At 42.9% G+C, this 26,830-nt stretch overlaps 1 protein-coding gene across 4 annotated transcripts; it reads right to left on the bottom strand.

Annotated features, from left to right (window-relative positions):
- Positions 1 to 16,138: 16,138 nt before the first annotated feature.
- Positions 16,139 to 26,495, bottom strand: GMEB1 (glucocorticoid modulatory element binding protein 1). Of its 4 annotated transcripts, none has more exons than XM_075195835.1 (10): positions 26,376 to 26,495; positions 25,863 to 26,027; positions 25,543 to 25,622; positions 25,340 to 25,464; positions 25,065 to 25,168; positions 24,828 to 24,982; positions 24,540 to 24,671; positions 20,311 to 20,448; positions 17,869 to 17,991; positions 16,139 to 16,948 (listed from the first exon to the last, which is right to left on the bottom strand). In XM_075195835.1, the coding sequence occupies exons 2-10, from the start codon at positions 25,988 to 25,990 to the stop codon at positions 16,422 to 16,424; spliced, it is 1,512 nt and encodes a 503-aa protein (XP_075051936.1). In that variant the 5' UTR covers positions 25,991 to 26,027; positions 26,376 to 26,495; the 3' UTR covers positions 16,139 to 16,421. The 4 variants fall into 4 exon arrangements, with proteins under 4 accessions (XP_075051936.1, XP_075051935.1, XP_075051937.1 ...); XM_075195834.1 differs by having other exon boundaries at positions 25,863 to 26,024; XM_075195836.1 differs by having other exon boundaries at positions 26,387 to 26,485.
- Between the last annotated feature and the right edge of the window lie 335 nt (positions 26,496 to 26,830).

Genomic DNA, 26,830 nt, shown 5'->3' with positions numbered 1-26,830 from the left:
GGACACAGGAATGCTTTCAGTATTGTACTGTATAGGTATCCCTAATGCTCTCCAAATTATTATGCTGAACAGTATAAACCTTGCAATACATTTTGTTTGGTTCTTCCATGGGGGTATTTTCTTTAAATTCCAAAAAAGCATTTTTTTTAATTGTTCATGCTAGCGTGTTTACATGTAATCACAGTTATATTTAAACCACCTTTACCCCCACGAAGAGTTGCAGAGAGCATTGGGATGTATATAGGGCATTGGGAGGGTGGAACCTCTTCTTGCGAGCAAGGGCGCATACACCACCGTGGTTGAGACAAACTAAAATTTTGTATCCAGGTTGGTGTTTTTTTTTAAGTTTTTTATTTATACTTCTAGGAAGACTTTTGAATCGGTGGGAGACCCAACTACTACTAAATTCATGCTAACCCTGGGAACTCGCTGCTGCTGGGTTAAACTGCTCCACTCACATAACCGATGTGTGTACTCCATCCACTGGTGTGCTGACTCTGCCTACTTCTGTTTGATCTGCCTACCAATGCAATGCTTTGCCTTCTTGTGTGCTAGCTCTGTCAACTGTGACATTATAGTGAAAACATTTTTTCTTTAAAATCTTTATAACAAATTATATCAGCAACAAGGAACTCTAATCTTAGCCTCTGTGAGTGCAACAGACTTCTTTTCTTTCTAGATTTAGCCCCAGTCACAATAGCGAAGAGATGAAATCCAAAGGAGGTCACCATTACTCTTCGTGATCAAAGCTACACGTACAGGTTAGGGTTCTCCTTCTGGCTGATGGTGGATGTTTGATGACGACAACACTCTATTAGAAATCTGAAATAAGGTAAAAGGTTCCTGTGCAGATTGAACCTCCAATCTTCTCGTGAACCAACAAGTCCAGAGAGCGTTCCCGAAAATCAATCCATCTAGAGAATGTTATAATTTTAGTTTTTTGTCCCTTTTCCACATCGGTGGTGTGTGGGTGAGCTCATGCCGCTGGTTACATGCACCTCCCCCACTGCACTGACTTGTAAACACCATTGTCCCCAGGATTACACAGGACTGCTTTGGCATATGCTTGCCCTACGATCAACTTTACCCTCTCTATGTGGGATAAGGTGAATATTAAATTAGCTTTTTATCCCGTCCCCATGTGCCTAATTTGGAAACACCCACTATGCCCCCTCTCCACCGGGACACAGATAGAATTGTCAAACCATGGAGTTCTAAGAACTTTGACAAATGTATCATTATTATGGGCGAATTTGCTTCTGCTTCCTTTGCAGATATACAGGACAAACACCACTTTCGTAGCATCATACAATAACAAACTCGTTCAAAGACTCTTCATAAAATTTCTCCTTTCAAAAGAAACTGTATCTATTAAGTAGGCTGTAAGAGTACAATATCTATAATTCACCATTCAAAACTTGCTCCTGATACACCCCTAATGGAACCCCACAAGGAAGCTTGAAAAACAGACCTGAGGGTCTCCATGGAAAACAAGGGAAGGTCTGTTAATAGGAAAATAATAGCTATAACCTCCATCAACGTGAGTGTAAAAGAAAACTCTAAAATATACTCATGCTGGTACATGGTCCCAGAAAAGATTATGCAAATCTTGTTCTTGATTTCCAACAGCTGCTATGAGAATGTGGTGAAATTGGCACATCCCTCCACATCTGGTAGGATTGTCCTGTTATTCAACAATTGTGGACTATTACATTATATGTGACAGAATAGGTCACCGGCCTTTTGGCTAGGCAGGAATAATTTTTAACATCTCGGCCGAAAGGCTGGGGCCGTTATACACGGCACTATTTATTTTCTCACTGTTTTGTCCCTATCACTTTTTTATATGTTTTACTCACTTGGATTTTATTGGTGCGGGTTGGGCCCTTATGGGTTCTCCCCCCGAGAGATCTAGGGGGGGCTGTGTGGCCCTGAGGTTCCGGCCCCCCTGAAAACACTGGAGGTCCTCCCTTTAGGGGGTGGACTAGACGTAGAGCCCTGGGTGAAGCCTCGGTGGATCCCAGGGCCAAAGGGACCCCCCCTAGCTTTGCGGCGAAGGGGGGTCTGAAGACCCTTGCCCCCTAAGGGTCCTTTTTGGATCCGGGGGTCGGGGACTAGGGCCCTTCCTTTCTTAAGGAGGGCCACGTACCGCACCCTTATGCACGTTTTTTAAAGTTTCGCACTTTTTTTTCGAGCACTAGGGTGAAAGCACTGCTTTTCAGGCTTTCAATAAAAAAAAAAAAAAAAATCTGTTCTTATCAGCTTACCAACTACCTGGTGGAGGTTATGCTGAGTGTGGCTCATCCGATAGCACACTCTAACCCTGGTGAGGAACTGTTTGAGACTTGTGTTACCCGATCGAAGCCGGCCAGGAGCAAGAAGACCGGGGAAGAAGCGCTGCCGACCCCCCCTGCCTGCCGGGAAGAAGACGCCGGGAGCACCTCCGGCTGAAGAAGCCCTCCTCTCCTCGGGCCCTGCTCCACCGGAAGAAGCGCTTCCTCTTCAGCGGAAGCCCCTGCTCCTCTCTACCCAGCGGGAGGATATCTGCACTGCTCCCTCCACCCCGGAAGACCAGCCTCTCTGCCCCAGGAAGAGCCAGGACGATGGCCTCAGCTACCCCAGCTCCTGCCTCCACCCCTGCGAAGAAGGGAGGAAAGACCACCGCCCCGAAGCCTCCCCCCGTGGCCGGAACCTCTGCCTCCACTGCCCCTGCTACTGCTGGACAAGGGCAGCCCAGCCAGGACACCCCCCAGAAGACCCCCACTCTGGAACCCTGGATGAGGCAGACCGTGGTCCTGAAGCTGAAGGAAGTGGAAGGAAGGGTCCCAGACATGACGGCCGAGACCTTCGGTAAGAAGATGATCCTGGACCAGGGCTTCTCCAAGGCTGAAACCCTCAGAGTGCAGAATTACCTGAAAGGGATCTGGTACATCACCTTCGCCTCCATTGCCATCTGTAAGAGGTACTGGGAGGCAGTGAAGACTGTGAGACCGGAGTCTCCCTTCTCCCACTTTGTGGGGAACTGCCCCATCCAGAGAGAGGAGAGAAGAGTCACGGTCTCCATGAGAAACCCTCACACCCCTGGTAAGCCGCTTCTGCTCCGTGGTCAAGGACCCCTCCAAGATCCTGGATGTCAACGGCTTCTGGACAGGCAAGTGGTCCATCATTATCAGACTGAGGAAAGACAGCACGGCAACTGACGGACTCCAACACCTGCCATCAAGCTTTTCCCTGGGCGGCTCTGCTGGCCTTCTTCACTATGCCGATCAGCCGAGGAACTGCAGGAAATGCGGCGAAGCTGACCACATGGTGAGAAGCTGCAAAGTCTCAGCCTGCAGGAACTGCAAGGTGGCGGGGCACGAGACCAAGGATTGCCCACGAAAATTGTCCTGCAACCTCTGCGGCCTGGCCAGCCACGTCTACAGGGACTGCCCCCACAGGGCCAGATTCTACGCTGCAGCTGCCGGGATTGGACTGCCGGAAAGCGGACCTGCCCCTGCCCTGCAGCCCAAGCCAGCCCAGAGGAAGCAACAGAAGCCCACACCGCAGCCAAGAGCTGGTAAGGTATCTCCCACCCCTGTTGTGACAGCACCCCCTCCCTCCCTGCTGTCACAACACCCCCCCCCCCCTGCAGTAGCACTAACCCCCTCCACCGCTACTGCAGCTCCCTCCCTTTCCCTGGAGGATTTCCCCCCCCCTCCTCCCTCTTGTGTCTGCAGGTGATGAGAACAAACAAAGGAGGAAGCGGAAAGAGCTGGACAGCCCAGCTGGCGACTCCGACCCTTCCAAGAAAAAGGCAATCGAACTAGAAGAGGACCCTCTCCCGTCAGAGGGAGCCCTGGTAGAGATAGTGGATGAGTTGCTGGATTCCGAGCAGGAGGAGGAAGAATTCCTGCAACTGCCCCAAATCTGCCTATTCGACCAGCTAGAGGAGAAAGGTCTGCTCCCACCCGAAGGGGACACGGGCAGACCGGACCAAGTCCCACCGGACAAAGAGGGTAACTAATGTATTGACTGTGCTAACTCTCTTTTTTCTCCCAACTAATGGCTAACTTTTCTCTTTTTACCATTAATGTGAGGAGTGTGAAGGATAAGATTAGACGTCAGTCTGTGTTTACCTTTCTTGACAGTCAGAAATGTGATGTTTACATGTTGCAGGAATGCTCTCTCCCTTTCTCTAGTTCCTACAGGCATCTGGGGAGGCAGTGGACTCACGGGCCCTCCTATTGGTCTGGGGGGAGTGACTGTAAGTCTGCAGGGGTCGCCATTCTTATCAGGGGAAGCCTCTTCACACTAGATTCCGTTCAGGAGCTTGTCTGCGGCAGATTGCTTATCGTAGATGGCTCCTGGGCGGGTGAGCCTATCAGGCTTATCTGTGTGTATGCCTCCCCGGGCAAGAATGAGCGTTTGGAGCTTTTCCAGACCCTGTGGGCCCAGCTCGCAACCACCAGGGCGGTAGTGATGGCTGGGGACTTTAACTGTCCTATAGAGGAAGATGGTAGGAGTTACTGTACTAATGCTAAAATTGATGTTTCTTCCAGGTTGTTGCAGGAGATGGTAGCCGAAGCATCCTTGCGGGATGCAGTGGGATCCATGGGGGCCGGCTCTGTGAATTATACTTGGAGTCGCCCCGATGGCTCAGTGCGTTCCCGGATTGACTTTGTGTTTACATCGAGAGCGGTAAGACAAAACAGGCATGTCATGGTTCCCTGCTTTTTCTCTGATCATAGGGCCATTCTCTTTGAAAGTGTTCTGGGTCACGGGTTTCCTCCCGGCCCTGGCTCTTGGAAGTTGAACTGCGCTCTGCTGGGAAAGGAAGAGGTGATGGTTGAGCTGAGGGATGCCTATGTAATGTGAAAAAATGACAAAATGTATTTTGACTGTATGTCTAACTGGTGGGAGTATGTCAAGGGCAAGTTTCGCAGTTTCTTTCAGGCTAAAGGCCGCCAACAGGCGTGTGAGAGGAAGAGAAACTTCAGGAGGCTTCAGCGTCAGCTGCAGTCCCTGCTGGATCTCCAACTCTGCGGCTGGGATGTGAAGGATGATCTGGCTGAGGCCAAAGGGGGCCTGAAAAGGCACTTCGAGGAAGAGGCCAATCGCATCATCTTCCGTTCCAAGGTGGAGAATCTGGAGAAGGGTGAGAAATGTAACTCTTTCTTTTTCAGAAAACTCCACTCCGGCCACACGCCCCTGACTGAACTGCGGGACGAGTCTGGCACCCCCAGGAGGGGGAAGGAGGGCGTCATGGGAGTCGTCACAGACTACTACGGCAAACTTTACTCCCCTAAGACTACAGACGACGACGCGGCTGAATCTTTCCTGTCAGGTATCACTAACCCTATTGATCCTATGGATGCCCCCCTCACCTTGGGGGAGCTGCACTCTGCCGCTAAATCCTTTAGGCCGGGCAGGACCCCGGGCAGTGATGGCCTCCCAGCCGAGCTCTATGTAGCGCTGTGGGACCTCATTGGCCCGGACCTGCTAGAGCTGTATGAGGAGATGGTGGTGGAGGGCAGGATGCCTCCTACTCTGAGAGAGGGCTTGATCACGATTTTGTATAAGCGCAAGGGAGAGAGATGTGACCTCAAAAATTGGAGGCCCATCTCCCTCCTGAACGTGGACTACAAGATTTTGGCCAAGGTACTAGCCAACAGGCTAAAGGTTGTCATTGGGCGAATTGTTCATCCTGATCAGACTTGTGGCATTCCTGGTAGAAGGATTGCAGACAGCCTTGCGCTGCTGAGGGACACGGTTCATTATATCAAAGACCGCCAGGCACATGTGGCCCTGGTCAGTCTTGATCAGGAGAAGGCCTTTGATCGTGTCTCTCATGGTTTTATGCGTAAGGTTCTGTGCAGGTTTGGATTGGGTGATATGTTTTGTTCTTATGTTAACCTGATGTACCTTGATATTTACAGCTCGGTGTTGGTGAACGGCTGGAAGACTGACCCCTTCTCTGTATTGTCCGGGGTCAGACAAGGCTGCCCTCTTTCACCTCTCCTTTTTGTCTGTTGTATAGAGCTCTTTGCGATGTCCATCAGGCGAAACCCAGAGATCAGAGGGATCACCGCACCGGGTCCAGACCGACTAGAGGCCAAGTGTTCGCTCTACATGGACGACGTCACTGTCTTCTGCGCTGATCAGCGTTCGGTGGCAGCATTCGTCCAGACCTGCAACAACTTCGGCCAAGCTTCAGGGGCAAAAGTCAACTGCGGGAAGTCAGAGGCAATGCTGTTTGGTCAGTGGCACCTGTCATCCCCCGCTGCATTCCCCTTCACAATCAAGCCGGACTTCATCAAAATCCTTGGAGTTTGGTTTGGTGGAGAGGAGGCGGCCCTGAAGTGCTGGGAAGAGAGACTGGCAACAGTCAGACAAAAGATTGGATTGTGGAGCCTCAGACTCCTTACCATCGAATGGAAAGCACTGGTACTGCGCAACGAGATTCTTCCCGTTCTTCAGTACACGGCCCAAGCTTGGCCACCTCTTGCTGCCGTCTGTAAGACCATCACGAGGACAGTCTTTCACTTCATCTGGGGCTCCAAAATGGACAGAGTGAAGCGGTCAGTTATGTACAAGGAGCCCCATAAAGGTGGGGAAGGGATCCCTGATATCCCCACCATGCTGCGGGCCTTCTTTGTTTGCAACTGTATCCGCAGGACACTCCTTGAAAAGAACGTTTGCTCTGCTGGGAAAGTCCATGTCCCGCTTTTTCCTTCTTCCTCTTTGGAGGAAACTTGGTTGGGACAAGTGGGACAGCTCCTTCCCTTACAACTGGACTACACCTTGGTTTTACCTGGATGTTGGACAATTTGTGATGGAGCACCATCTGGAGGGACTCAAACCAGACTTGTGGAAACCTAAAACTATCCACAAGCTCATCAGAGCTAAGGACATTATGGAGTCTGTTCCAGGGCTCCCTGTGGCCACGGCCAAACATGTTTGGGAGAATGTGGCCTCTAAGAGACTGACTAATGGACATAAAGACATTGCATGGATGGCCATTCAGGGGGGTTTGCCTCTCAGGACATTTATGCACTCCCGGGAACCTGTGCAGATATGTTCACTGCCCCTTTTGTATTACCAAGAGGGAGACGGCTCAACATATCTTTTGGGACTGTCCCACTGCACAGGCATTATTGGATGCTCTGTAACATGAACTTAAGGACATTGTGCCCAGGACTTGCCTTTCATACCATTCGGTATTTTATGGATTATTTCCTGGGACTCACACCGTTGAGGCAATCCAGGAGGCCTGGCGCCTTATGAACTGTTTTAAGGACGCTATGTGGCTTGCCAGGAACCGCCTCATCTTGAAGCGGGAGAAGATGACCATCCAGGACTGTCGCAGGCTTATCCATAGCCTGTTAAGAGACTATAACACCCTTGACAGTCCTGAGGAAGATGAAGACGACGATTGATTGTAATTGATTGATTGTTGTCTCCTCTTCACCTTCTCCCCATTGTGTCTATTTCCAATAAAAAAACTTTTGGTTTGTGCTCCCCTCCCTTCCCCCCTCCAACCCATTCCCCTTCACAGCATGAAGTATTATTGAATGTCATGTCTATTTATGCACCCTTCCCTTTGTGTCTGTTCTCAATAAAAACTTTTTGCTCGTGACTCCATCACCCTACCCCTCTCACCTAACTCCCCCTCACATCCAATGTTATTTTATTGCACTGTGATACGCTTTAAAGTTTGAATGGTTAGTGCAGTACTTGATGTATATAGTGTAGGATGTCATGTCTTGTACTTTATGCCCTGTATTGTACTAAAACATATGCATGATCATGTCTTACGGTGTACTGTGTACACTTGAATGAAATGTATGAACTGTGTTTTTTGTACTTTATACTAAATAAAGCTACTTTTTCAATCAAAAAATTGGTTTTCACAAAGTTTGCTGCATCACTGTTTTTAGACCTTTTTGTCAGATGTTACTATGGTACACTGAAGTAAAATTACAAGCATTTCATAAGTGTCAAAGGCTTTTATTGACAACTACATTACGTTTATGCAAAGAGTCAATATTTGAAGTGTTGAGCCTTCTTTTTGAAGACCTCTGCATTTGGCCTTGGCATGCTGTCAATCAACTTCCTTGGCTGAGAAGCAACCCAACACATAAATGGTCTCAAGATGCTTTACTGTTGGCATAATACAGGAGTGATGGTAGCACTCACCTTTCCTTCTCCGGACAAGAGTTTTTCCAGATGCCCCAAACAATCTGAAAGGGGATCCATCAGAGAAAATTACTTTACCTCAGTCCTCAGCAGTCCAATCTCTGTACCTTTTGCAGAATATCAGTCTGTCCCTGATGTTTTTCCTGGAGAGAAGTGGCTTCTTTGCTGGCCTTCTTGACAGCAGGCCTTCCTCCAAAAGTCTTTGCCTTACTGTGCGCGCAGATGCACTCACACCTGCCTGCTGCCATTCCCGAGCAATCTCTGCACTGGTGGTGCCTCGATCCCGCAGTTGAATCAACTTGATGAGAAGGTCCTGGCACTTGCTGGACGTTCTTCAGAACTATTGAGCCTCTCTCCTTGAAGTTCTTGATGATCTGATAAATGGTTGATTTAGGTGCAATTTTGCTAGCAGCAATATCCTTGCCTGTGAAGCCCTTTCTGTGCAAAGCAATGATGACTCCACGTGTTTCCTTGCAGGTAACCATGGGTAACAGAAGAACAATGATTTCAGGTACCACCCTCCTTTTAAAATTTCCAGTCTGTTATTCCAACCCAATCAGCAAGACAGAGTGATTTCCAGCCTTGTCCTCGTCAACACTCTTACCTGTGTTAAAGAGAGAATCACTGACCCGATGTCAGCTGGTCCTTTTGTGGCAGGGCTGAAATTCAGTGGAAATGTTGGTTTTGGGAAAAAGTTCATTGTCATGGCAAAGAGGGATTTTGAAATGAATTTCAATTCATCTGATCTATCTTGATGACATTCTGGAGTATATGCAAATTGCCATCCTAAAAACTGAGGCAGCCGACTTTGTGAAAAATAATATTTGTCTCATTCTCAAAACTTTTGGCCATGACTGTATAATCTAAAAATCTCTATAAACGATGGAAAAATGTTGTGCCAATTCTGCAGAGTGTATGTACTCACGACCATCTGTCTGACAATTCTGCTATTAGTTCCTCCAACAGCAACGCCTTTCTGGGCTTGAATATTTAAATATATGATGTTGTCTATTACATCTCCCACGTGTTGTGTTGTCTAAACGTGAAGCATATGGAAATAGTGATCTTTTCATAGCGAATCAATAATAAAAGTTACATGCTCTATGGGGTAGATTCAATTAGTCGCGTTATTGTTTAGAACAATGCGACCCGTGCATTATTACCATTACTACGGTAATTTGCGGATTTTAGCTGGCGGCTCATAGAACTGCGAGCAAAAATCAGTGAAGAAATTACCGTAGTAATGGTATTAATGCGCAACCATAATCATTGCAACAATAATAATGCGCGGGCCACATTATTCTAAAGAACAACGCGGCTAATTGAATCTACCCCTATACGTCATCTATTTGTCTCTGTGTGCAGTTGTATACATCACGAATTGTTATCACATGTGAAAATACATATTCACAATGAAGTCCCATTTATTTACGGACGTACATTCTGTATTATCTATCTGTATTTAACTTTCCTGAGCTACAGTCAGTGTGTGTGTGTGTGTGTGTATATATATATATATATATATGTATATATATATATATATATATATATATATATATATATATATATATATATATATATAGTTTTATTCTTGAAGCTCTTGTGGCCAGATAGTTCACCAAAGAAACCAAAATGTTATTTACAAAATCCTTTATAATAAAGATTTCTAGTAAGTGGGTGTGGGGTCAGAATTACTCACACTACAGAACAGGAAAATATACAAATTGCTATGATATAACTACATATTTTAGCTTTTTAGCTGGTTAGAGACTTCAAGCAATTCTTTTTCATACATGTGAAACAAATCAAGATCATTTTTCTCCAGTTTGAGTAATTTCTTCTTGACATCATTTAGGTTTGCCCTCAATTCGTTAAAATATTAGTTCAGCTTTGCCATCTTCACATCTGTTGCATCACCGGTGGCCAGAGAACTTTTGATGCTTGGGCCCACTTTCTCTCCTTCTGAACTTTTATATTTATTGGAAGATCTTGGCGTGTTTACCATGAGATCACTCAACTTTTCCTCATCTCTTTTTAATGATATCTCCAAGACCCTATGTGAAACGTATGTTGTCCTCCCCCCTCCTCGTCATCCCGTATCCCCCCACTCTAGACCCCTTGTTTACGCTCTTCTTTCTAGTTCTTTTTTTCCATATATGTATCTCCTTGTTTTTGTCTTCTCTTTTTTTTTTATTGATATATTTTAAATCTTATTTGAGATCTTTATCTAGCTATATGCTTTCAATAAACAAAGTTTAAATAAAAGGGGGAGGGGGATTACGCCACACACTAACTTGACAGACTGCTCCTCCACACGAGCATGATTTCTTCTCGCCTGCCTCATTCCAAATATTTCAGCAGCACCCTCCCCACAGCCATCATCACAAAGTAAAAACAGTGCCCCTGCCTATAGGACTTCTGCACCAACCAGCAGCGCAAGTATGCTGCAATATAGTGGAAGTTCTTCCTCATTGGAAACAACAGAAACTATCACTATAAACAACTGTCACGTTTAGGTTGATATTTTTATTACTAAAGTTTGAGTTTGTATATTTTATGTTTGCCCTCAATTAGTTAAAATATTCTTTCAGCTTTGCCATCTTCTCAGCCACACCTGCTCTATCATAAGAAGCCAGAGAACTATTGAAGCTGCTGGGAAAATGTGGCTCAGCAGAGATGGGTCCTATACCCCTCCTGCCTTTAGCACACCAAACAGTGCTTCTACTATATGCTGGTACACAGAAATGAAGATTTTATCACAGGGTCGTGGCAGTAATCAAGAGGAGATTTAAACTAAATCCTGTCAGTTGGCTCAGTAGTGAAACAAGTAAGAGAAATTTGCATGAGGAGAAGAGAAAGATCCTGAGACCTCATGAGGAAAGGAGTTCTCTTAGAAAAAGCAATAAGTAAGCATCATTCATTTATTGCTTTTGGAGATTGGACATTGTATTAGTTTAGCTGGGTACACACTACAGAAATTTCAACCAACTTTTTATGCCGAGCGATTTTACATGAGATTGATGGTCCGATCACTTGGTCCATGGTCCGTGACATTTGAGGGAAATGTAACGAGATACCAAATACATTAGCATAAAGGGGCAGAGCTTTCGCTATAGTTAACACCCAAAGCTGCATAAAAAGAGAAGGCAACACTGTCTCTTCATTCATTTCTATAAAATAGAAGTTTAATAATATACATTAAATTTAGAAAAACATTTAACTGCTAAAGTGCAATGCAATGAATATTCCCTAATAATAAAATCCCTTCATATGTAATGGAATGCTCTATTCTCGGCGTCCACAGCAGAAACGAACGCCCATGTCTGAGTGTATAAAATGACAGAGGAGCCTGTTTGGCGGCGAGGAGCGTCAGAAGATGGCGAGTGAGAAAGTGTCAGTGGGGGTTACGGGTGAGGAGAAGGTGTCAGTGGGGGTTGCTGGTGAGGAGAAGGTGTCAGTGGGGGTTGCAGCTATGGAGACAGAGACAGAGTCAGAGATGGTGCTGAAAGGGCCAAAAAAATGTTGGAAAAGTTAAGGTGGGGGATGGAGATACTCAAGAAGAGCAAAGAGCAAATCCAATGAGCCCAAGAGAGGTGGAGATGATGGTAAAAGTACTGGACCAGGACAACAACGACATTAAAAAAGGTCAGTAACACGTGTAGTGTACCTGCTAGAAGGAATTTATTTCATTCTAGTGTCACATAAAGCAATGTAAACTAATTTGTAACCTAATTTTTTTTATGTCAAAACAAAGAATTAACGGTGAGAAGGCCTGTTTAGATACCACTGATATCACTAATATTACACCTGTTATCAAACAAGAAAAAAATTGAATAAGAAAAATATACTAAATAAGTTCTTCACAAAAGGTATTTCAGTGAACATGTATAGACAACTATTGATAATAGTAATTAGTCCCTGGGCGCATAAACAATGTAACCTTGTGTAAAACAATTTAATAAATCATTGATAATAAATTCATACAGTGCTGTACATAACCACATAAATAGCAGTAATAAATGGCTTTTAAGTGGTAAATCACTATCAGCCTCTTGTAAGTATCAACCATAGGTAACAACTATAGAAGGGCAATGTTGGACCAAATACATAAATGATAGTTGTATAACAGCTGGTAGCCAAATAAGCTGGCCGTGTGTACAAAAACACTGTATTATAGTCCAAAACAATATCTTGTATTAGTCACACACAATGTCCAGATGTAGCTTCCATAAGTTCATCCCTCCTGAGTGAGGATATGTAACAAGTAAAGGTGATGCAAAACGGTGAATGATCCCCAAATAGGGATAGTTCAGTTCCGAAACAAATCCTGGTATATGAGTATTTTTGAACAAAAAGGAGAAATAAGCAAAGTTTCTGGTATAAGGTGCACTAAATCTTCTAATAGATAATATCGATAATTACCATCCTATAAAACATAACTTTTATTAAGTAGTAACTTAAAAGCGAAATATACTAAAATATAGCAATTAAAATCCCATGGATATAAATAAAAAGCTGGATACACTCAATATAGTACCTATATAAACCCACTATAAGTTATATGGTACAGAGGTATAATAGTGTGATTAATATGAATAAGTCAGATAGTAAATAAAGAAACATACGCCATAATAAGCAGTTATGTCTCTAATATAATGTCTGTTAAATAACAGGCTATACAGGCTGGTAATGTCCAGCTAGTAGATAGAGGTTGGAGCAAAATATCCCAATTGCCTCTTATAAATCACAAACACTGGTATGTAATTCCTTCTGACTAAATCCTGCAAATCAACAATCAGTTGAAATGGAAACTACACTGCAGCACATTCAGTAGCGTAACATGTAAAGTATAGCAAAAACGCTATTTTAGAATTATAGTTGCTAGTATGCAATCCCTTCCAACTAATTCCTGCCAATCTATAATCAGTTGTAGTGCAATCTACCCTGCAGCACACTCAGCGTTTCGCTGTTGCTTAATCAATTGCCTTGATTAAGCAACAGCAAAACGCGCGTCGGCGTATCAGCTGGCCACACTTGATATTTGTACAAAGAGGAGTCTGATTATTTAACTACCCCTATAAGCCCAGAGTTAGAGGGGAAACCTAGCAGGCAGTTAGCAATACACTCCCCATAACAGCTATTAACAATTTGTGATAGCGCCTCTGAGATATCTACCATATAGCGCTATTGAGTGTGCTGCAGGGTAGATTGCACTACAACTGATTATAGATTGGCAGGAATTAGTTGGAAGGGATTGCATACTAGCAACTATAATTCTAAAATAGCGTTTTTGCTATACTTTACATGTTACGCTACTGAATGTGCTGCAGGGTAGTTTCCATTTCAACTGATTGTTGATTTGCAGGATTTAGTCAGAAGGAATTACATACCAGCGTTTGTGATTTATAAGAGGCAATTGGGATATTTTGCTCCAACCTCTATCTACTAGCTGGACATTACCAGCCTGTATAGCCTGTTATTTAACAGACATTATATTAGAGACATAACTGCTTATTATGGCGTATGTTTCTTTATTTACTATCTGACTTATTCATATTAATCACACTATTATACCTCTGTACCATATAACTTATAGTGGGTTTATATAGGTACTATATTGAGTGTATCCAGCTTTTTATTTATATCCATGGGATTTTAATTGTTATATTTTAGTATATTTCGCTTTTAAGTTACTACGTAATAAAAGTTATGTTTTATAGGATGGTAATTATCGATATTATCTATTAGAAGATTTAGTGCACCTTATACCAGAAACTTTGCTTTTTTCTCCTTTTTGTTCAGATTACACCTGGAGTTTCAAGGTTGCACCCCAATTACCAATCAAGAGATCCTATTTAGGAGATATTTATAGGGATATGTGTATTACTATTGGGTAAAATCTTATAGTCAGTGCGGTGATCCAAACTCTACTCTATATGAGTATTTTTATAAGCCAGATGGGTCCATCGGGTGAGCCCAATTATGGAGACTGGTTGAAGGACTTACCCTTAGTGAAGCAGAATGCGAATCACAGAATTGTGGAGAGTCCTAACCTGAAAATGCTCCCTTGTGTGTTGGGCCCGTTGCCGTGGCGATGTTCCTAACGTCCTGTTGCCTGGCGGAAGTGTCCGTCTCAGAGTGAATGTTCTTGCGCATGCGACTGTAATACCGCCGCTCGTAGCGGTGGTTGAATGAGCGGCGAATGTCATCCGCTTTCATTGCTCTGAAAGCATGCGCATCCATAGGGGTGTAAATGCATGCATACACCTCTATATTGAACATTCAGTGGTCTGATTAATATGTGGAATAGAAGTGGTAACTTAGTATGTTAAGGAATGCATTAAATGCACTTTCAATGAAGATTGTAAATTAATATTAATTAATTTAATTCTTCTCTGGGTTGAGTGTGTGTATTGGTTGTGTTGGCGACAGGTGCGAGAATGTTATTTCTTGTTTGTTTTAATTTTATCTAGTGGGAATAAACAAGAATACATTCTAAATAACAGTTGGTATAGAATGATACATGGAGGGGGATATAATAAGGGGAGATTTAGGTTGATAAGATATGTAACCGGTGCCAAGATAAATGGTCACACTTATGGACCTATTAAAAAAAATAAAAATAAAAAAAAAAAATATTGCATAACTTAATTCAGTTTGTTTTTTAATTTATATATCCATATAGCTTCTACTAGCATGAGTGCTCTTTGTATGTCTCCTTCAAGTTTTGGGGTTATTAGTGTATCTATGCCTTTGCAATAAACGTAATCAGTTTTACTGTGGTGCATTGCTTTGAGGTGCTCTACTACGCTTTGTGTTTGTTTATTGTTTTGCATATTATTGTGTTCTAGCATTTTTTTATTTAATGGTCTTACCGTGTGGCTTACACATAATGATATGCCCATGCATTCTAGTATATGTACCATATTTGTGGATTTTACCAGCCCCAATGCTGCCTGCCTAGGCTGGTAATGGCAAAAATCAGGGTGACAAGAAGCATCAAACATCCTCTAAATTTACTAGTTTCAGCACTTGGCTTTGCCAGGCCAGGACGGTGAAACTAAAACAGGGAATAGCACAAAGTGTGGTCCCCTTGTCATATTGCCAAACCAACCATACAGCAGTGAGCACTGGGTTGAATAGGTCTCGCAAAACAAAAAAAAATAAATTGCTAACTCCCACCACCACTTCTGTATGCACAGCCCCATGCTGAACAGCACTAGGGCTCTTCCCACACCCTTTGTGTGGTGGGTGTGAGGTAATGTATGAGATATATATTTTAAAAAAAAAAAAAAAATTGCCCATGGTACACTGCAGGTCCCAAGCATGTCTAGTGTGACAAAGAGAGGCATTTGCCACAGGCTTCTGAAAGAGGAGATAGGTGTTTAGCTGGCAATCTACAGAGAATGGCTGCAAACAGAGTTACAGATTTGTACAGCAGTGCATCTAGGTTAAAGATAAACAGGTGGACAACATATGTCTGACAACTAATTGGTATGAAGTCTGATTTAACTTACATGCTTTGAAAGTGTGTTTTCCCGACAGAGTGTGTCTGCAGTGAGAGCAATCAAACAGACCATCTGCTGAGAGCTCCTTTTTAAAGGAGTTGTCAGTCATTTCTCGCCCCGACCACACCATCAATGTCACACTTCCCTTACCATTACTTCACACCCAAAAGTAATGTTATGGAGAATTACAAGACCTCAGAATGGGCTAGATAAAGCAAGCAATTGAATGGTGCCAAATTGTGAGCTCTGCAAACAGACGTACTAACACCATCATAGAAAGTAGGTAAACTTCTATAATAAGAATATTTTTGAAACATTCTTCCCCTAATCGAGTTTTAGACTCCCAAGTCCCTTAAAGATGTGTAGTAGCCAAACTGCACACCTAGGAACCATTTATCATCACCTCAATGATATACTCCTGCTGAACACATTCACAGTTTATAAATGACAGATTATAGTAATACATCATTTTAATAAAAAAGTAATTTAACATTTGCTTTAGTCTTTTTACACGCTATGTACAGAAAACACAGAGGCTGTAGTTATACTTCGAGCCAGGGGAGCGTCCAATTTCCAGCAAATGAAGGCTCCATGTCCTCAACTTGCTAAATGATTTTTGTCATGAGCTCCATTTAGTTGCCAAATAAAGGAAAATAAAAACAGAATATAACTGGTCTAATATAATAAATTAATGTTACTTAACATTAACTTTAGACACTATATCTGCTACAGCTGTTAGTCATCTTCTAACACTACTATTTCTACATTATGCATTCCATCATGGTGGCCAACACCTAAAACCTTCCCATCACCCAGCTCCATCACCTTAGATCCTCCCTCAGCATCTGGCGCTGGGTCTATCTGAATGATAGTCTGTCCCTCTTCACCAAGTCCATCCTGCCCAAGTCCCGAGTCCATTGCAACCAGCTCTACAGGACTCATAACTCCACTCAGTGACCCAGACTCCTGCATTTCTGTTAATACAGTAAGTGCATCACCCCCCTCAGTCTTGCCTAATACGGTGGTATAACGCAAGCCACCAATAGAGAACTGCTGTCCGAGTGGAGCCAGAGTGAGGGGAGACAGCACAGTATACTGTGGCTGGGATGAAGAAGTACTCAAAGTGCCAGTAGAAGCTGGACGCTGAAGTCGAGGCCTCTTGGGTGGCTTAGGAGTATTCACAGGCATGAGGACCACATTCTGAAGGAGAGGAGAGCGGCTGCCTTCTTGCTTTTTTTGCTCATCCAGTTGCCGTTCAAGATCTGGGAGACAACAAAAAAAAAACAAAAAAAAAAAAAAAAACACTTTATAAGGGGAGCAATTAAGATGAATAAATGCTGTGTTACTTTCTAAGTTCAAGTAGGTCCTGGCAGAAGAAGCCATATGTATGGTCTGAAGAAAATGGCTGTTTCTCTATAGCAGTGTTTTCCAAACCCAGTCCTCAGGTACCCCTAACAGTGCATGTTTTCCACATCTCCTTGGTGGGAGCACAGGTGTATTCATTATTGGATCTGTTACAATATGTCAGTCAATGAGTACACCTGTGCTCCAGCAAGGAGATATGAAAAACATGCACTGTTAGGGGTACCTGAGGACTGAGTTTAGGAAACACTGCTCTATAGTTACACAACATTAATTGATATAAAGATAACGGTTTGGATTTGAATAGTAAATAGTAGGTCAGCAGCCGCATTTCACATACGTAGCTAATATATTCCAGGGTGATAAAACTGGACAAAAAGGCTTTCCACGCTCACTCCCAAAAATAGTCAGATCTCTGCAGAGATCAGGATGTCCGATATGTGGAGGGCTTGGGGTTTTCTTGTTTTTGTTTTGCCATTTGTTACTTTAGAATATTTATTCACCAGTCTCAAAAATGAGGTGCTGTAAGAGACATTACAATAATTCTGTGATAACAAATGTGAAGAACCTGCCCAAATTATTGGCATACCATCTGATTTGTGAAGGAAGGCACAGTATGATTTTAAGATGCCTGATCTAAAAAGAGCTAGTAATGACATTAACAAATGTACATAGCAAATGTAATGAGAATGGTAACCATCTTAAGTTGAAGGAGAAAAACAAATTTACTTGTATATTTTAAAGAAATTATAAATTTACTTCTAAAATAGTGTTAGGAGATGGCTTACTAGTGGATAAACTCTTAAAATGTGAGACCTACCTGCCAGTGTACAGTGATACTGTTCTTCACACTGGTCTGTCTGATTCCTCTTTTGTTCAAGAACTTTTTTCACAACATCCAGGAGACCAAATGTATGAGCAATGTTTCCGAGTACAGTGGCATCTATGAGAGTGTGTAAAAAAAATAGTCAAGTTATTGGTAGGGTTACTTTTAATATGATCATCATTATAATCATCATCATTTATTTGTTAGGCGCCACAAGGTTTCCTCAGCGCCGTACATAGTACAAACAGTAGACCATACAGGGTGAAGCAGTACAGAACAAACACAAACACCCAATGCTTCAGAAAGAACAGGTATGGAGACAGGAGGGAAGAGGAGCCCTGCTCATACGAGCTTACATCCTAAGGAAGGGTGGTCAAAACAGGCACGAAAGGGAGCCAGTGAAGCAAGGGGAGAGAAAAAGGGACCAGGGGAGAGAGGGGAGAATGAGCAGAGTAGATGAGGGGCTAAGTGGATGGTTGGTAGGCTTTGAGGAACAGGTAAGTTTTGAGTGCTCGTTTGAAGGAGCACAGATTGGGAGCGAGACGGATGGAGCGGGGGACGTCATTCCAGTGAGAAGTCTTGGATTCTGGAGTGGGAAGTGGTAATTAGAGTGGAGAAGAGGCAAAGGTCATTTGCAGAGCGCAGGGAGCAAGCAGGAGTGTGAATGGTGAGGAGGTTAGCGATATAGGGTGCAGTAGACTGGGAGAGAGCTTTGTAAGTGGTGGTAAGGAGTTTGAAGAGGATTCTGTAGGGGGAAGGGGAGCCAGTGTAAGGCATGGCCGAGAGGGGAGGCAGAGGAGGAGCGGCGTGAGAGAAAGAGGAGTCTAGTAGCTGCACCAAGTACAGAGCGGAGGGGTGCGAGATGAGAGGGGGAGGCCAATGAGGCGATGGTTGCAGTAGTCAAGGCGGGAGAGGAGTGCGTGGATGATGGTTTTGGTGGCACACACACACACACACACACACCCTTAGGGTGTCTCCACTGAATAGAATATAAAATGGAGCTGAAATATTCCTTGTGAAGCCAAGAATAAGCGAGTTCAGTCAGGAGCTAGCATGCTACATTGTGACTACATTACATCAAATGCATATTTTCAGCAATATGAAATATCACTGGACATAAGAGTTATACAAAATATACATTTTTTAAAAAATCATTTCAATCTCTATTGAGATCAGATGCAGCAAAAAAAGTAAATCATTTTATTTGTAAAAATACATATATGAGAGATGAGAACACCTGCATTTAATACAGGTTTTTTTCCTTTTCCGAAAGCTGTAGACAGAAGAGTGAGAATTGAGGTTTGTGTGTGACTAGACAGCTCTGAATAAAAATGAGATGGAAGATTTCACAGAAAAAGGGGCAATTGTGATAAGTAAGGTAAGGTACAGAGGAGCACAACTCAATAAAACAGAAACAGACTACGCATCATATGCATCTCAAAGAAAAAAAAAAACATGTGCAAGTTATATACTATTGTTATAGCGTATAGTAACCCAATCGTCCTCATCTCTATTGACGTAAGCAGACTTGGATCAAACACAAAAAAAAACAAACCCCAACATTCTGGTGTGTATGTTGTACTATATATGTATGCATAAATGTGAGGAATGGGATTGTGCATCAATAAAGAATCTAGAAAACCATTTCTACTAAACTTAGTGGGTTGTGCTCCTGTAGGGTCTATGCATCATAAGATGCAGTGATGCTAAATATGCATCGCTGCACATCGAAGTGATGCATAGTTATGCACCACTAAGATGCACTATGCCGGGGCTACTCTGGGAGCCCCAGCGAAGTGACCACTCTGATGCGACCATTTTTCTTCCTTACTGGCAGCTTAGCGCTGCCGATGATAGGAGGAAGTGTTGTGTGCATAGCACTTTCACTGCATCGGATTCTACGAAGCCAGAGAGGCTTCAGCAGAATCCCATAAGAAATGACAGGTATGCCATCCTGAGATGGCGTTACCTTTCTGCGCAATGTAAAACTCATCAAAGCTTTATGCATTGCAGAACATCAGTCCCCATATTAATCTATGGGGACTGTGATACTGCAGAGTATTAGCCTAACGGAGCCATTAGGCACATAATGCATAGCGAACAGCCGTTTCCACATCTTTTATGTGAAAAATGAGCTTGATGCATAGACCCCTATGTGTTTTGCCTTTCAAACTATCTTCTAATGCTGACCAATTGAATGAGTAGCAAGTACCTGTTGTAATTTAAAACAGACACATACTGGATGATAATTTAAAAGGACTACCTATACTCAAATACATTTTTTTATTTTTGGGACCACTTCACCAACAGAGCTAGAAATTGGTGGCAACGTGTCAGGTGCTTTTTGTACATGTAAAAATTGCCTTCCGCTACCGATTGCTATTTACAAGAGAGGGAGTAGAACAGAACTGTTTAGACAAGCAACAAATAACTCACCCGTCACTTGGAAGGGCGTCTGATCAATTCTCTGTTGGACACCACTCAAAAGATCCTCAATTTCATTCTGGACTTTGCTTATAACTTCATCCATAAGTCCCACATCTGAGATCCCTTTCAAGAACAGCAGAGTCTCCTCTGGAAGGAGGGGGTTCAGAAAATCCATTAGTCCCCAACTCATTCAAATGCAAGACCGTTCAAAGCTGTATCTGATATTTTGTTACTATTGCGAGGTCTTACACATAATAAAATGCGAACCTTCCCCAAAGTATAGAATTTATTTAATGTCCATAAATGTGTTCACTGAACAGCAATTGGCAACATTTAAATGTACATTTTTAACTCCCAATAATATGATCTGCAAGTTATTAACTTTCTGCAGCCTTCTGATGAAAAAAAGCATATGTTAAAGTTGTTTATAAACAGTCTACTTGTATGCTATTTCAGCTGTGTTGTTCAGGGGGAAGGGGGCACAGTACATTGCTGCCAAAGAACGGAATATGATATATTAGTCATGTTTACACAAAAATATCCAAAAACTAGAAGCCAGCAATTTCAAGCACAAACTTAAACAGCTTGTGCACCTAACAAAATAATTACTACTAATCAGTCCACCAGCCTGTACCCCTTCTCTAAAAATACAGCACACAAGCCTTTACATCCTACAAACAAAAATACTGCACACAAACATTTGCTAGTACTCCTCAAATAACGGCTTACCAGGCTGAGCCCACCGACATATACAGTGCATCCGGAAAGTATTCTCAGCGCTTCACTTTTTCCACATTTTGTCATGTTACAGCCTTATTCCCAAATGGAATAAATTCCTTTTTTCTCCCCATCTCAAAATTACCCACACATAACAATTGTGAAAAAAAGATTAGATTTTTGCAAATTTATTAAAAAAAATTAAAAAAAACTAAGAAATCACATGTACATAAGTATTCACAGCCTTTGCCATGAAGCTCAAAATTGAGTTCAGGTGCATACTTTTTTTCCACTGATCATCTTTGAGATGTTCCTACAGCTTAATTGGAGTCCACCTGTGGTAGATTCAGTTGATTGGACATGATTTGCAAAGGCACACACCAGTCTATCTAAGGTCCCACCCTTGACAGTGCATGTCAGAGAAAAAACCAAGCATGAAGTCAAAAGAATTGTCTGTAGACCTCCGAGACAGAATTGACTCGAGGCACAAATCTGGGGAAGGGTACAGAATAATATCTGCTTCTTTGAAGGTCCCAATGAGCAAAGTGGCCTACATCATCCATAAATGGAAGAAGTTCGGAACCACCAGGACTCTTCCTACAGATGGCCGGCCGTCTAAACTGAGCGATCGGGGAAGAAGGGCCTAGTCGGGGAGGTGACCAAGAACCAGATGGTCACTCTGTCAGAGCTACAGCATTCCTCTGTGGAGAGAGAACCTTCCAGAAGGACAACCATCTCTGCAGCAATCCACCAATCAGGCCTGTATGTTAGAGTGGCTAGACAGTAGCCACTACTTAGTAAAAAGCACATGGCAGGCCACCTGAAGTTTGCTAAAATGCACCTGAAGGACACTCAGACCATGAGAAACAAAATTCTCTGACCTGATGAGACAAATACTGAAGTCTTTGGCGTGAATGCCAGGTGTAATGTTTGGAGGAAACCAGGCACCGCTCATCACCAGGCCAATACCATCCCTACAGTGAAGCATGGTGGTGGCAGCATCATGCTGTGGGGATGTTCTTCAGCGACAGGAACTGGAAGACTAGTCAGGATAGAGGGAAAGATGAATGCAGCAATGTACAGAAACAACCCTAAGCACACAGCCAAGATATCAAAGGAGTGGCTTCAGGACAACTCTGTGAATGTCCTTGAGTGGCCCAGCCAGAGCCTAGACTTGAATCCGATTGAACATTTCTGGAGAGATCTGAAAATGGCTGTGCACCGACGCGATCCCATCCAACCTGATGGAGCTTGAGAGGTGCTGCAAAGAGGAATGGGCGAAACTGCCCAAATATAGGTGTGCAAAGCTTGTGGCATCATTCAAAAAGACTTGAGGCAGTAATTGCTGCCAAAGATGCATCAAAGTATTGAGTATTGTGAATACTTAAGTACATGTGATCTTAGTTTTTTTATTTTTAATAAATCTGCAAAAATCTCCAAACAAAACACCTTTTTCCATTATGGGGTATTGTGTTTAGAATTTTGAGGGAAAAGAGGAAGTTGATTCCATTTTGGGATAAGGCTGTAACATAACAAAATGTGGAAAAAGTGAAGCGCTGTGAATACTTTCTGGATACACTGCAGCATTCAAAACTGCTGCCACAGCCAGATCCACTCATAACATCGCTGAAGTTTCCAGCATGAGTAGCTGTGTCCACATTGCTCAATGCCTATTTTACTAGCGCGATTAGAGGTACAGTCATGGGCAAAACTTTTGAGAATGACACAAATATTGGTTTTCACAAAACTTGCTGATTCAGTGTTTTTAGACCTTTTTGTCAGATGTTGCCATGGTATACTGAAGTAAAAATACAAGCATTTCATAAGTATCAAGGCCTTTTATTGACAATTACAATAAGTTTAGGCAAAGAGTTAATATTTGCAGTGTTGACCCTTCTTTTTGAAGACCTCTGCAATTCACACTGGTATGCTGCCAATCAACTTCTGGGCCACATACTGACTGATGGCTGCCCATTCTTGCCTAATAAATGCTTGTCAGAATTTGTGGGTTTTTGTTTGTCCACCCGTCTCTTGACCATAATTTCTTAATGGGATTAAGGTCTGTGGAGTATCCTGGCCATGAACCAAAATTTTGATGTTTTGATCCCCGAGCCACTTGGTTATCACTTTTGCCTTATGGCAAGGTGCTCCATCATACTGGAAAAGACATTGTACATCACCAAACTCTTTTTGGCTGGTTGGGAGAAGTTACTCTTGGAGGATGTTTTGATACCGTTCTTGATTCATGGCTGTGTTCTTAGGCAAAATTGTGAGTGACTGAGAAGCAACCCCAGACATGAATGGTCCCGAGGATGCTTTACTGTTGGCATGACACATGACGGATGTTATCCGGACAAGTGTTTTTCCAGATGTCCTAAACAATCTGAAAGAGGATTCATTAGAGAAAATTACTATACTCCAACCCTCAGCAGTCCAATCCCTGTACCTTTTGCAGAATATCAGTCTGTCCCTGATGTTTTTGCCTGGAGGGAAGTGGCTTCTTTGCTGGTCTTCTTGAAACCAGGCTATCCTCCAAAAGTCTTCGCCACACTGTACGTGCAGATGCACTCACACCTGCCATTCCTAAGCAAGATCTGCACTAGTGGTGCCCCAATCTTGCAGCTGAATCAACTTTAGGAGACAGTCCTTGCTCTTGCTGGACGTTCTTGGGCGCACCGAAGCCCTCTTCACAACGTCTGAGCCCCTCTACTTGAACTCTTGATGATCCGATAAATGGTTGATTTAGGTGCAATCTTAGTAGCAGCAACATCCTTGCCTGTGAAGCCTTTTTTGTGCAAAGTAATGATGACTCCACGTGTGTCCTTGCAGATATCCACGGTCAGAGGAAGAACAATGATTTAAAAAACCACCCTTCTTTTAAAGCTTCCAGTCTGTTATTCTAACTCAATCAGCAAGACAGAGTGATCTCCAGCCTTGTCCTTGCCAGCACTCTCACCTGTGTTAACAAGAGAATCACTGACCAGATGTCAGCTGGTCCTTTTTCACAAATGTGTTTGGGATAAAGTTAATTTTCATGGCAATTAGACACTTTGAAACAAATTCATCTGATCACTCTTCATGACATTCTGGAGTATATGCAAATTGCCATCATAAAAACTGAGGCAGCAGACTGTGTGAAAAATAATATTTGTGTCACACAAAACTTTTTGCCATGACTGTAGATGTGTGTGTACTGAAGATTGGCCCACCATCCAGAACTCATCTCCAATTTATGAAAAGGACAATGAAGAACAGATGGACTTTGTCTGGTCACCAGGGTATTTTTTTTCTTCTTTAATGACATCTTTGTGGCTGATTTGTCCAGCGCTACATTTAGTGATTTATAAACACTACAGTTATGTAATTATATATAGATCTCATCAAGCTCAGTAATACACAAATAGTAGTTTTACTTCCTCTTTAAGTGTCCTTTTCATTATTACATTTTCCATAATACAGAACATTAAAGGAATACAGCTGTTCACAAAATTTGACAAAGGTGGTTGTATGGCTTTGCTTACCAGATATCTCTTCTGTCTCTTTAGTGCTTCGGTCTTCTCTATTCATATGCACTGTGGCAGTAAGTCCAGGACCCCACTCAATAGAGCCATCTTCCATTGTTTCCTCTGACACATTCACTGAGGAAAGACTGGCTTAGATGAGAAAGGTAAGAGATTACACATGGATGGTGTGCATCTTGTTGCCCTTCTGTCAGTCTGGCAATACAATCTTATAGAGGGATGGAGACATTTGGAGTAATTTTACTATGGACATGTCAGGTTAGGTAGATTAGATATATAATGCCATACCTTCTGCTGTGGTGGGGGTTTGTACTACACTGCTCTGCCCCGGAAAAGGTGCACGCGCACTGCTGATCAAAAGGTCAAACTTAGTGCTCCGGCAAGTGTTTGTGCAGAGTTTGTCATGTTGATAAAAATCAATCTGTCCAGAATCCATCATTTTCCTGCAGATAATGGCAAACAGTTATAGCTGTACAATTCACTAGTTATTGATGCATTTTAAAAGTGGTTCTAGACGATACCCACCTCAGCATGACTCCTTCCAGACGAATGGCTCGCTTCCAATCCTTTAAAGTTGATTTTCCAGCCAGATGTACAAAGTGCTTTGGACTAATCATTTGGTCATTAAACTGAAAACAAAATAGCATATGGGGGGCGGGGGGCGGAGGGAGCATTAGTTAACTGGCTAAAAGGAATACGTAATTAAACTGTTACATTACATAGTGCATATTGCACTTACATATATGCCCATTATTTTTTTTTCATACCCCTCCAGTCTACCACTATTTTCATCTCTTCACCTTGACACATTTGACGTTGATCCCAGGACACACAAATTTCTTCCACAGCAAAACAGCCTTGCTGTCCCCACAAGTGATGGGATATGCAATATCAATGTCCTCACTCAGCTCCACTGTACCACCATCTACAAGGCAAAGAAAAACCTTAATAAAAAACATTTCCCTAATGAATGTAAGTAAAGGAAACGCTCTATGTTACTAACCTAGAGTGTCTCCCATCTTTAGAGTGTGCGTTTCCAGTGATACAACAGCAGCATTGGTGTCAGACATCTCCTCGTACATCCTACATGAATATGTTAGCAATGGGTTAAGACCAAGAACGGAAAAGACAAGAAGATTTGTACAGCAAGACCCTCAGTGAATTTGACTTAGGAGCACAAGTATATTAGCACTGAAATAAAAGGGCAACAAGTAATAACAGCAAGGTACAGAATATCAGCTAATTTGTTTAAAAGAAAAAGTGGAGAGACCATTCAAAAAGCCTGAATAAGGACAGATTAAAAGAATATTTACAAGAACTTACTCATGGGGAATAGGTTGCAGCTGTAGGATAACCTGTGTCTTGGTGTCCTCAGGATCCTCCCCTTCTATGCAATCACTAGGTATTACCACAACGTCCCCCATAGGGACAGTAACCTCAGCATTCGCCATGTGTCACATGAATAGGACACATATATTAAGAGACCTGCTAATATATACAAAGACATTGGTTAAAAAGTTTCTGAGCTACATATGTGCATACAACATGACAATTCTCCACCCTAGACATATATCTCCCTAGTAAAATACAGACATCTGCTATAAACAAATCACTGTTTCCAGGATGCTCTTCTACAATGTACAGCTCTATTGCAGGTTCCCAGTCACACTCCACAAAAACATTTCATGTTGATCCCTGAGCTACATCACTGGCTGCAACGCGTCTTACGCCTGTATCTGATACAGATCCTGCTCCTCAGTCACCATTTACTACCGTGCTATTTAGGCTACAGGCAATATCAGACACTTGAGAGAAGTGACACAATAACACAATCACCTGGTTCCCACCTTCCCCTGGATTACTCGGTGATCCACTCCCCAGGAAGAGCAGGGTCTAAGAAGCAGGCGCATGCACCAAACACACCCAATGCCCAGGCGCGCTGCCGATTCTTCCGGTCATGTGGGCATGCGCACAAGCTATGAACTACTATTAGCCCCGCCCACAAGTCCCGTGGTGTCCTGTTTAGCGCCTGTTCTCTCCCTGCTGGTACACACATGTAATCTAATGTAGTTACATTACGGTATCATCAGACCATACGCTGTACTGACACGGCCTCCACTAGCATTCACTACGTTACTATTCACTTCCCATTGTTTTGTATTTTCGAGGCAGACAGGCAGTTATTTAGGCACTGTATTGTAATCTATTTTTTGTATGGATTACGTGGGGGATGTTCTTTTAGTAGATTTCTCATGGATGCAAAGACCTACAGGCATATTTCTTTAGACCGG

The sequence above is a fragment of the Mixophyes fleayi genome, chromosome 2, assembly GCF_038048845.1.
Source record: "Mixophyes fleayi isolate aMixFle1 chromosome 2, aMixFle1.hap1, whole genome shotgun sequence".
In the NCBI taxonomy this organism is placed as follows: Eukaryota; Metazoa; Chordata; class Amphibia; order Anura; family Limnodynastidae; genus Mixophyes; species Mixophyes fleayi.
The sequence above is the reverse complement of the archived record's forward strand: the minus strand, read 5'-3'. Positions and strand labels throughout refer to the sequence as shown.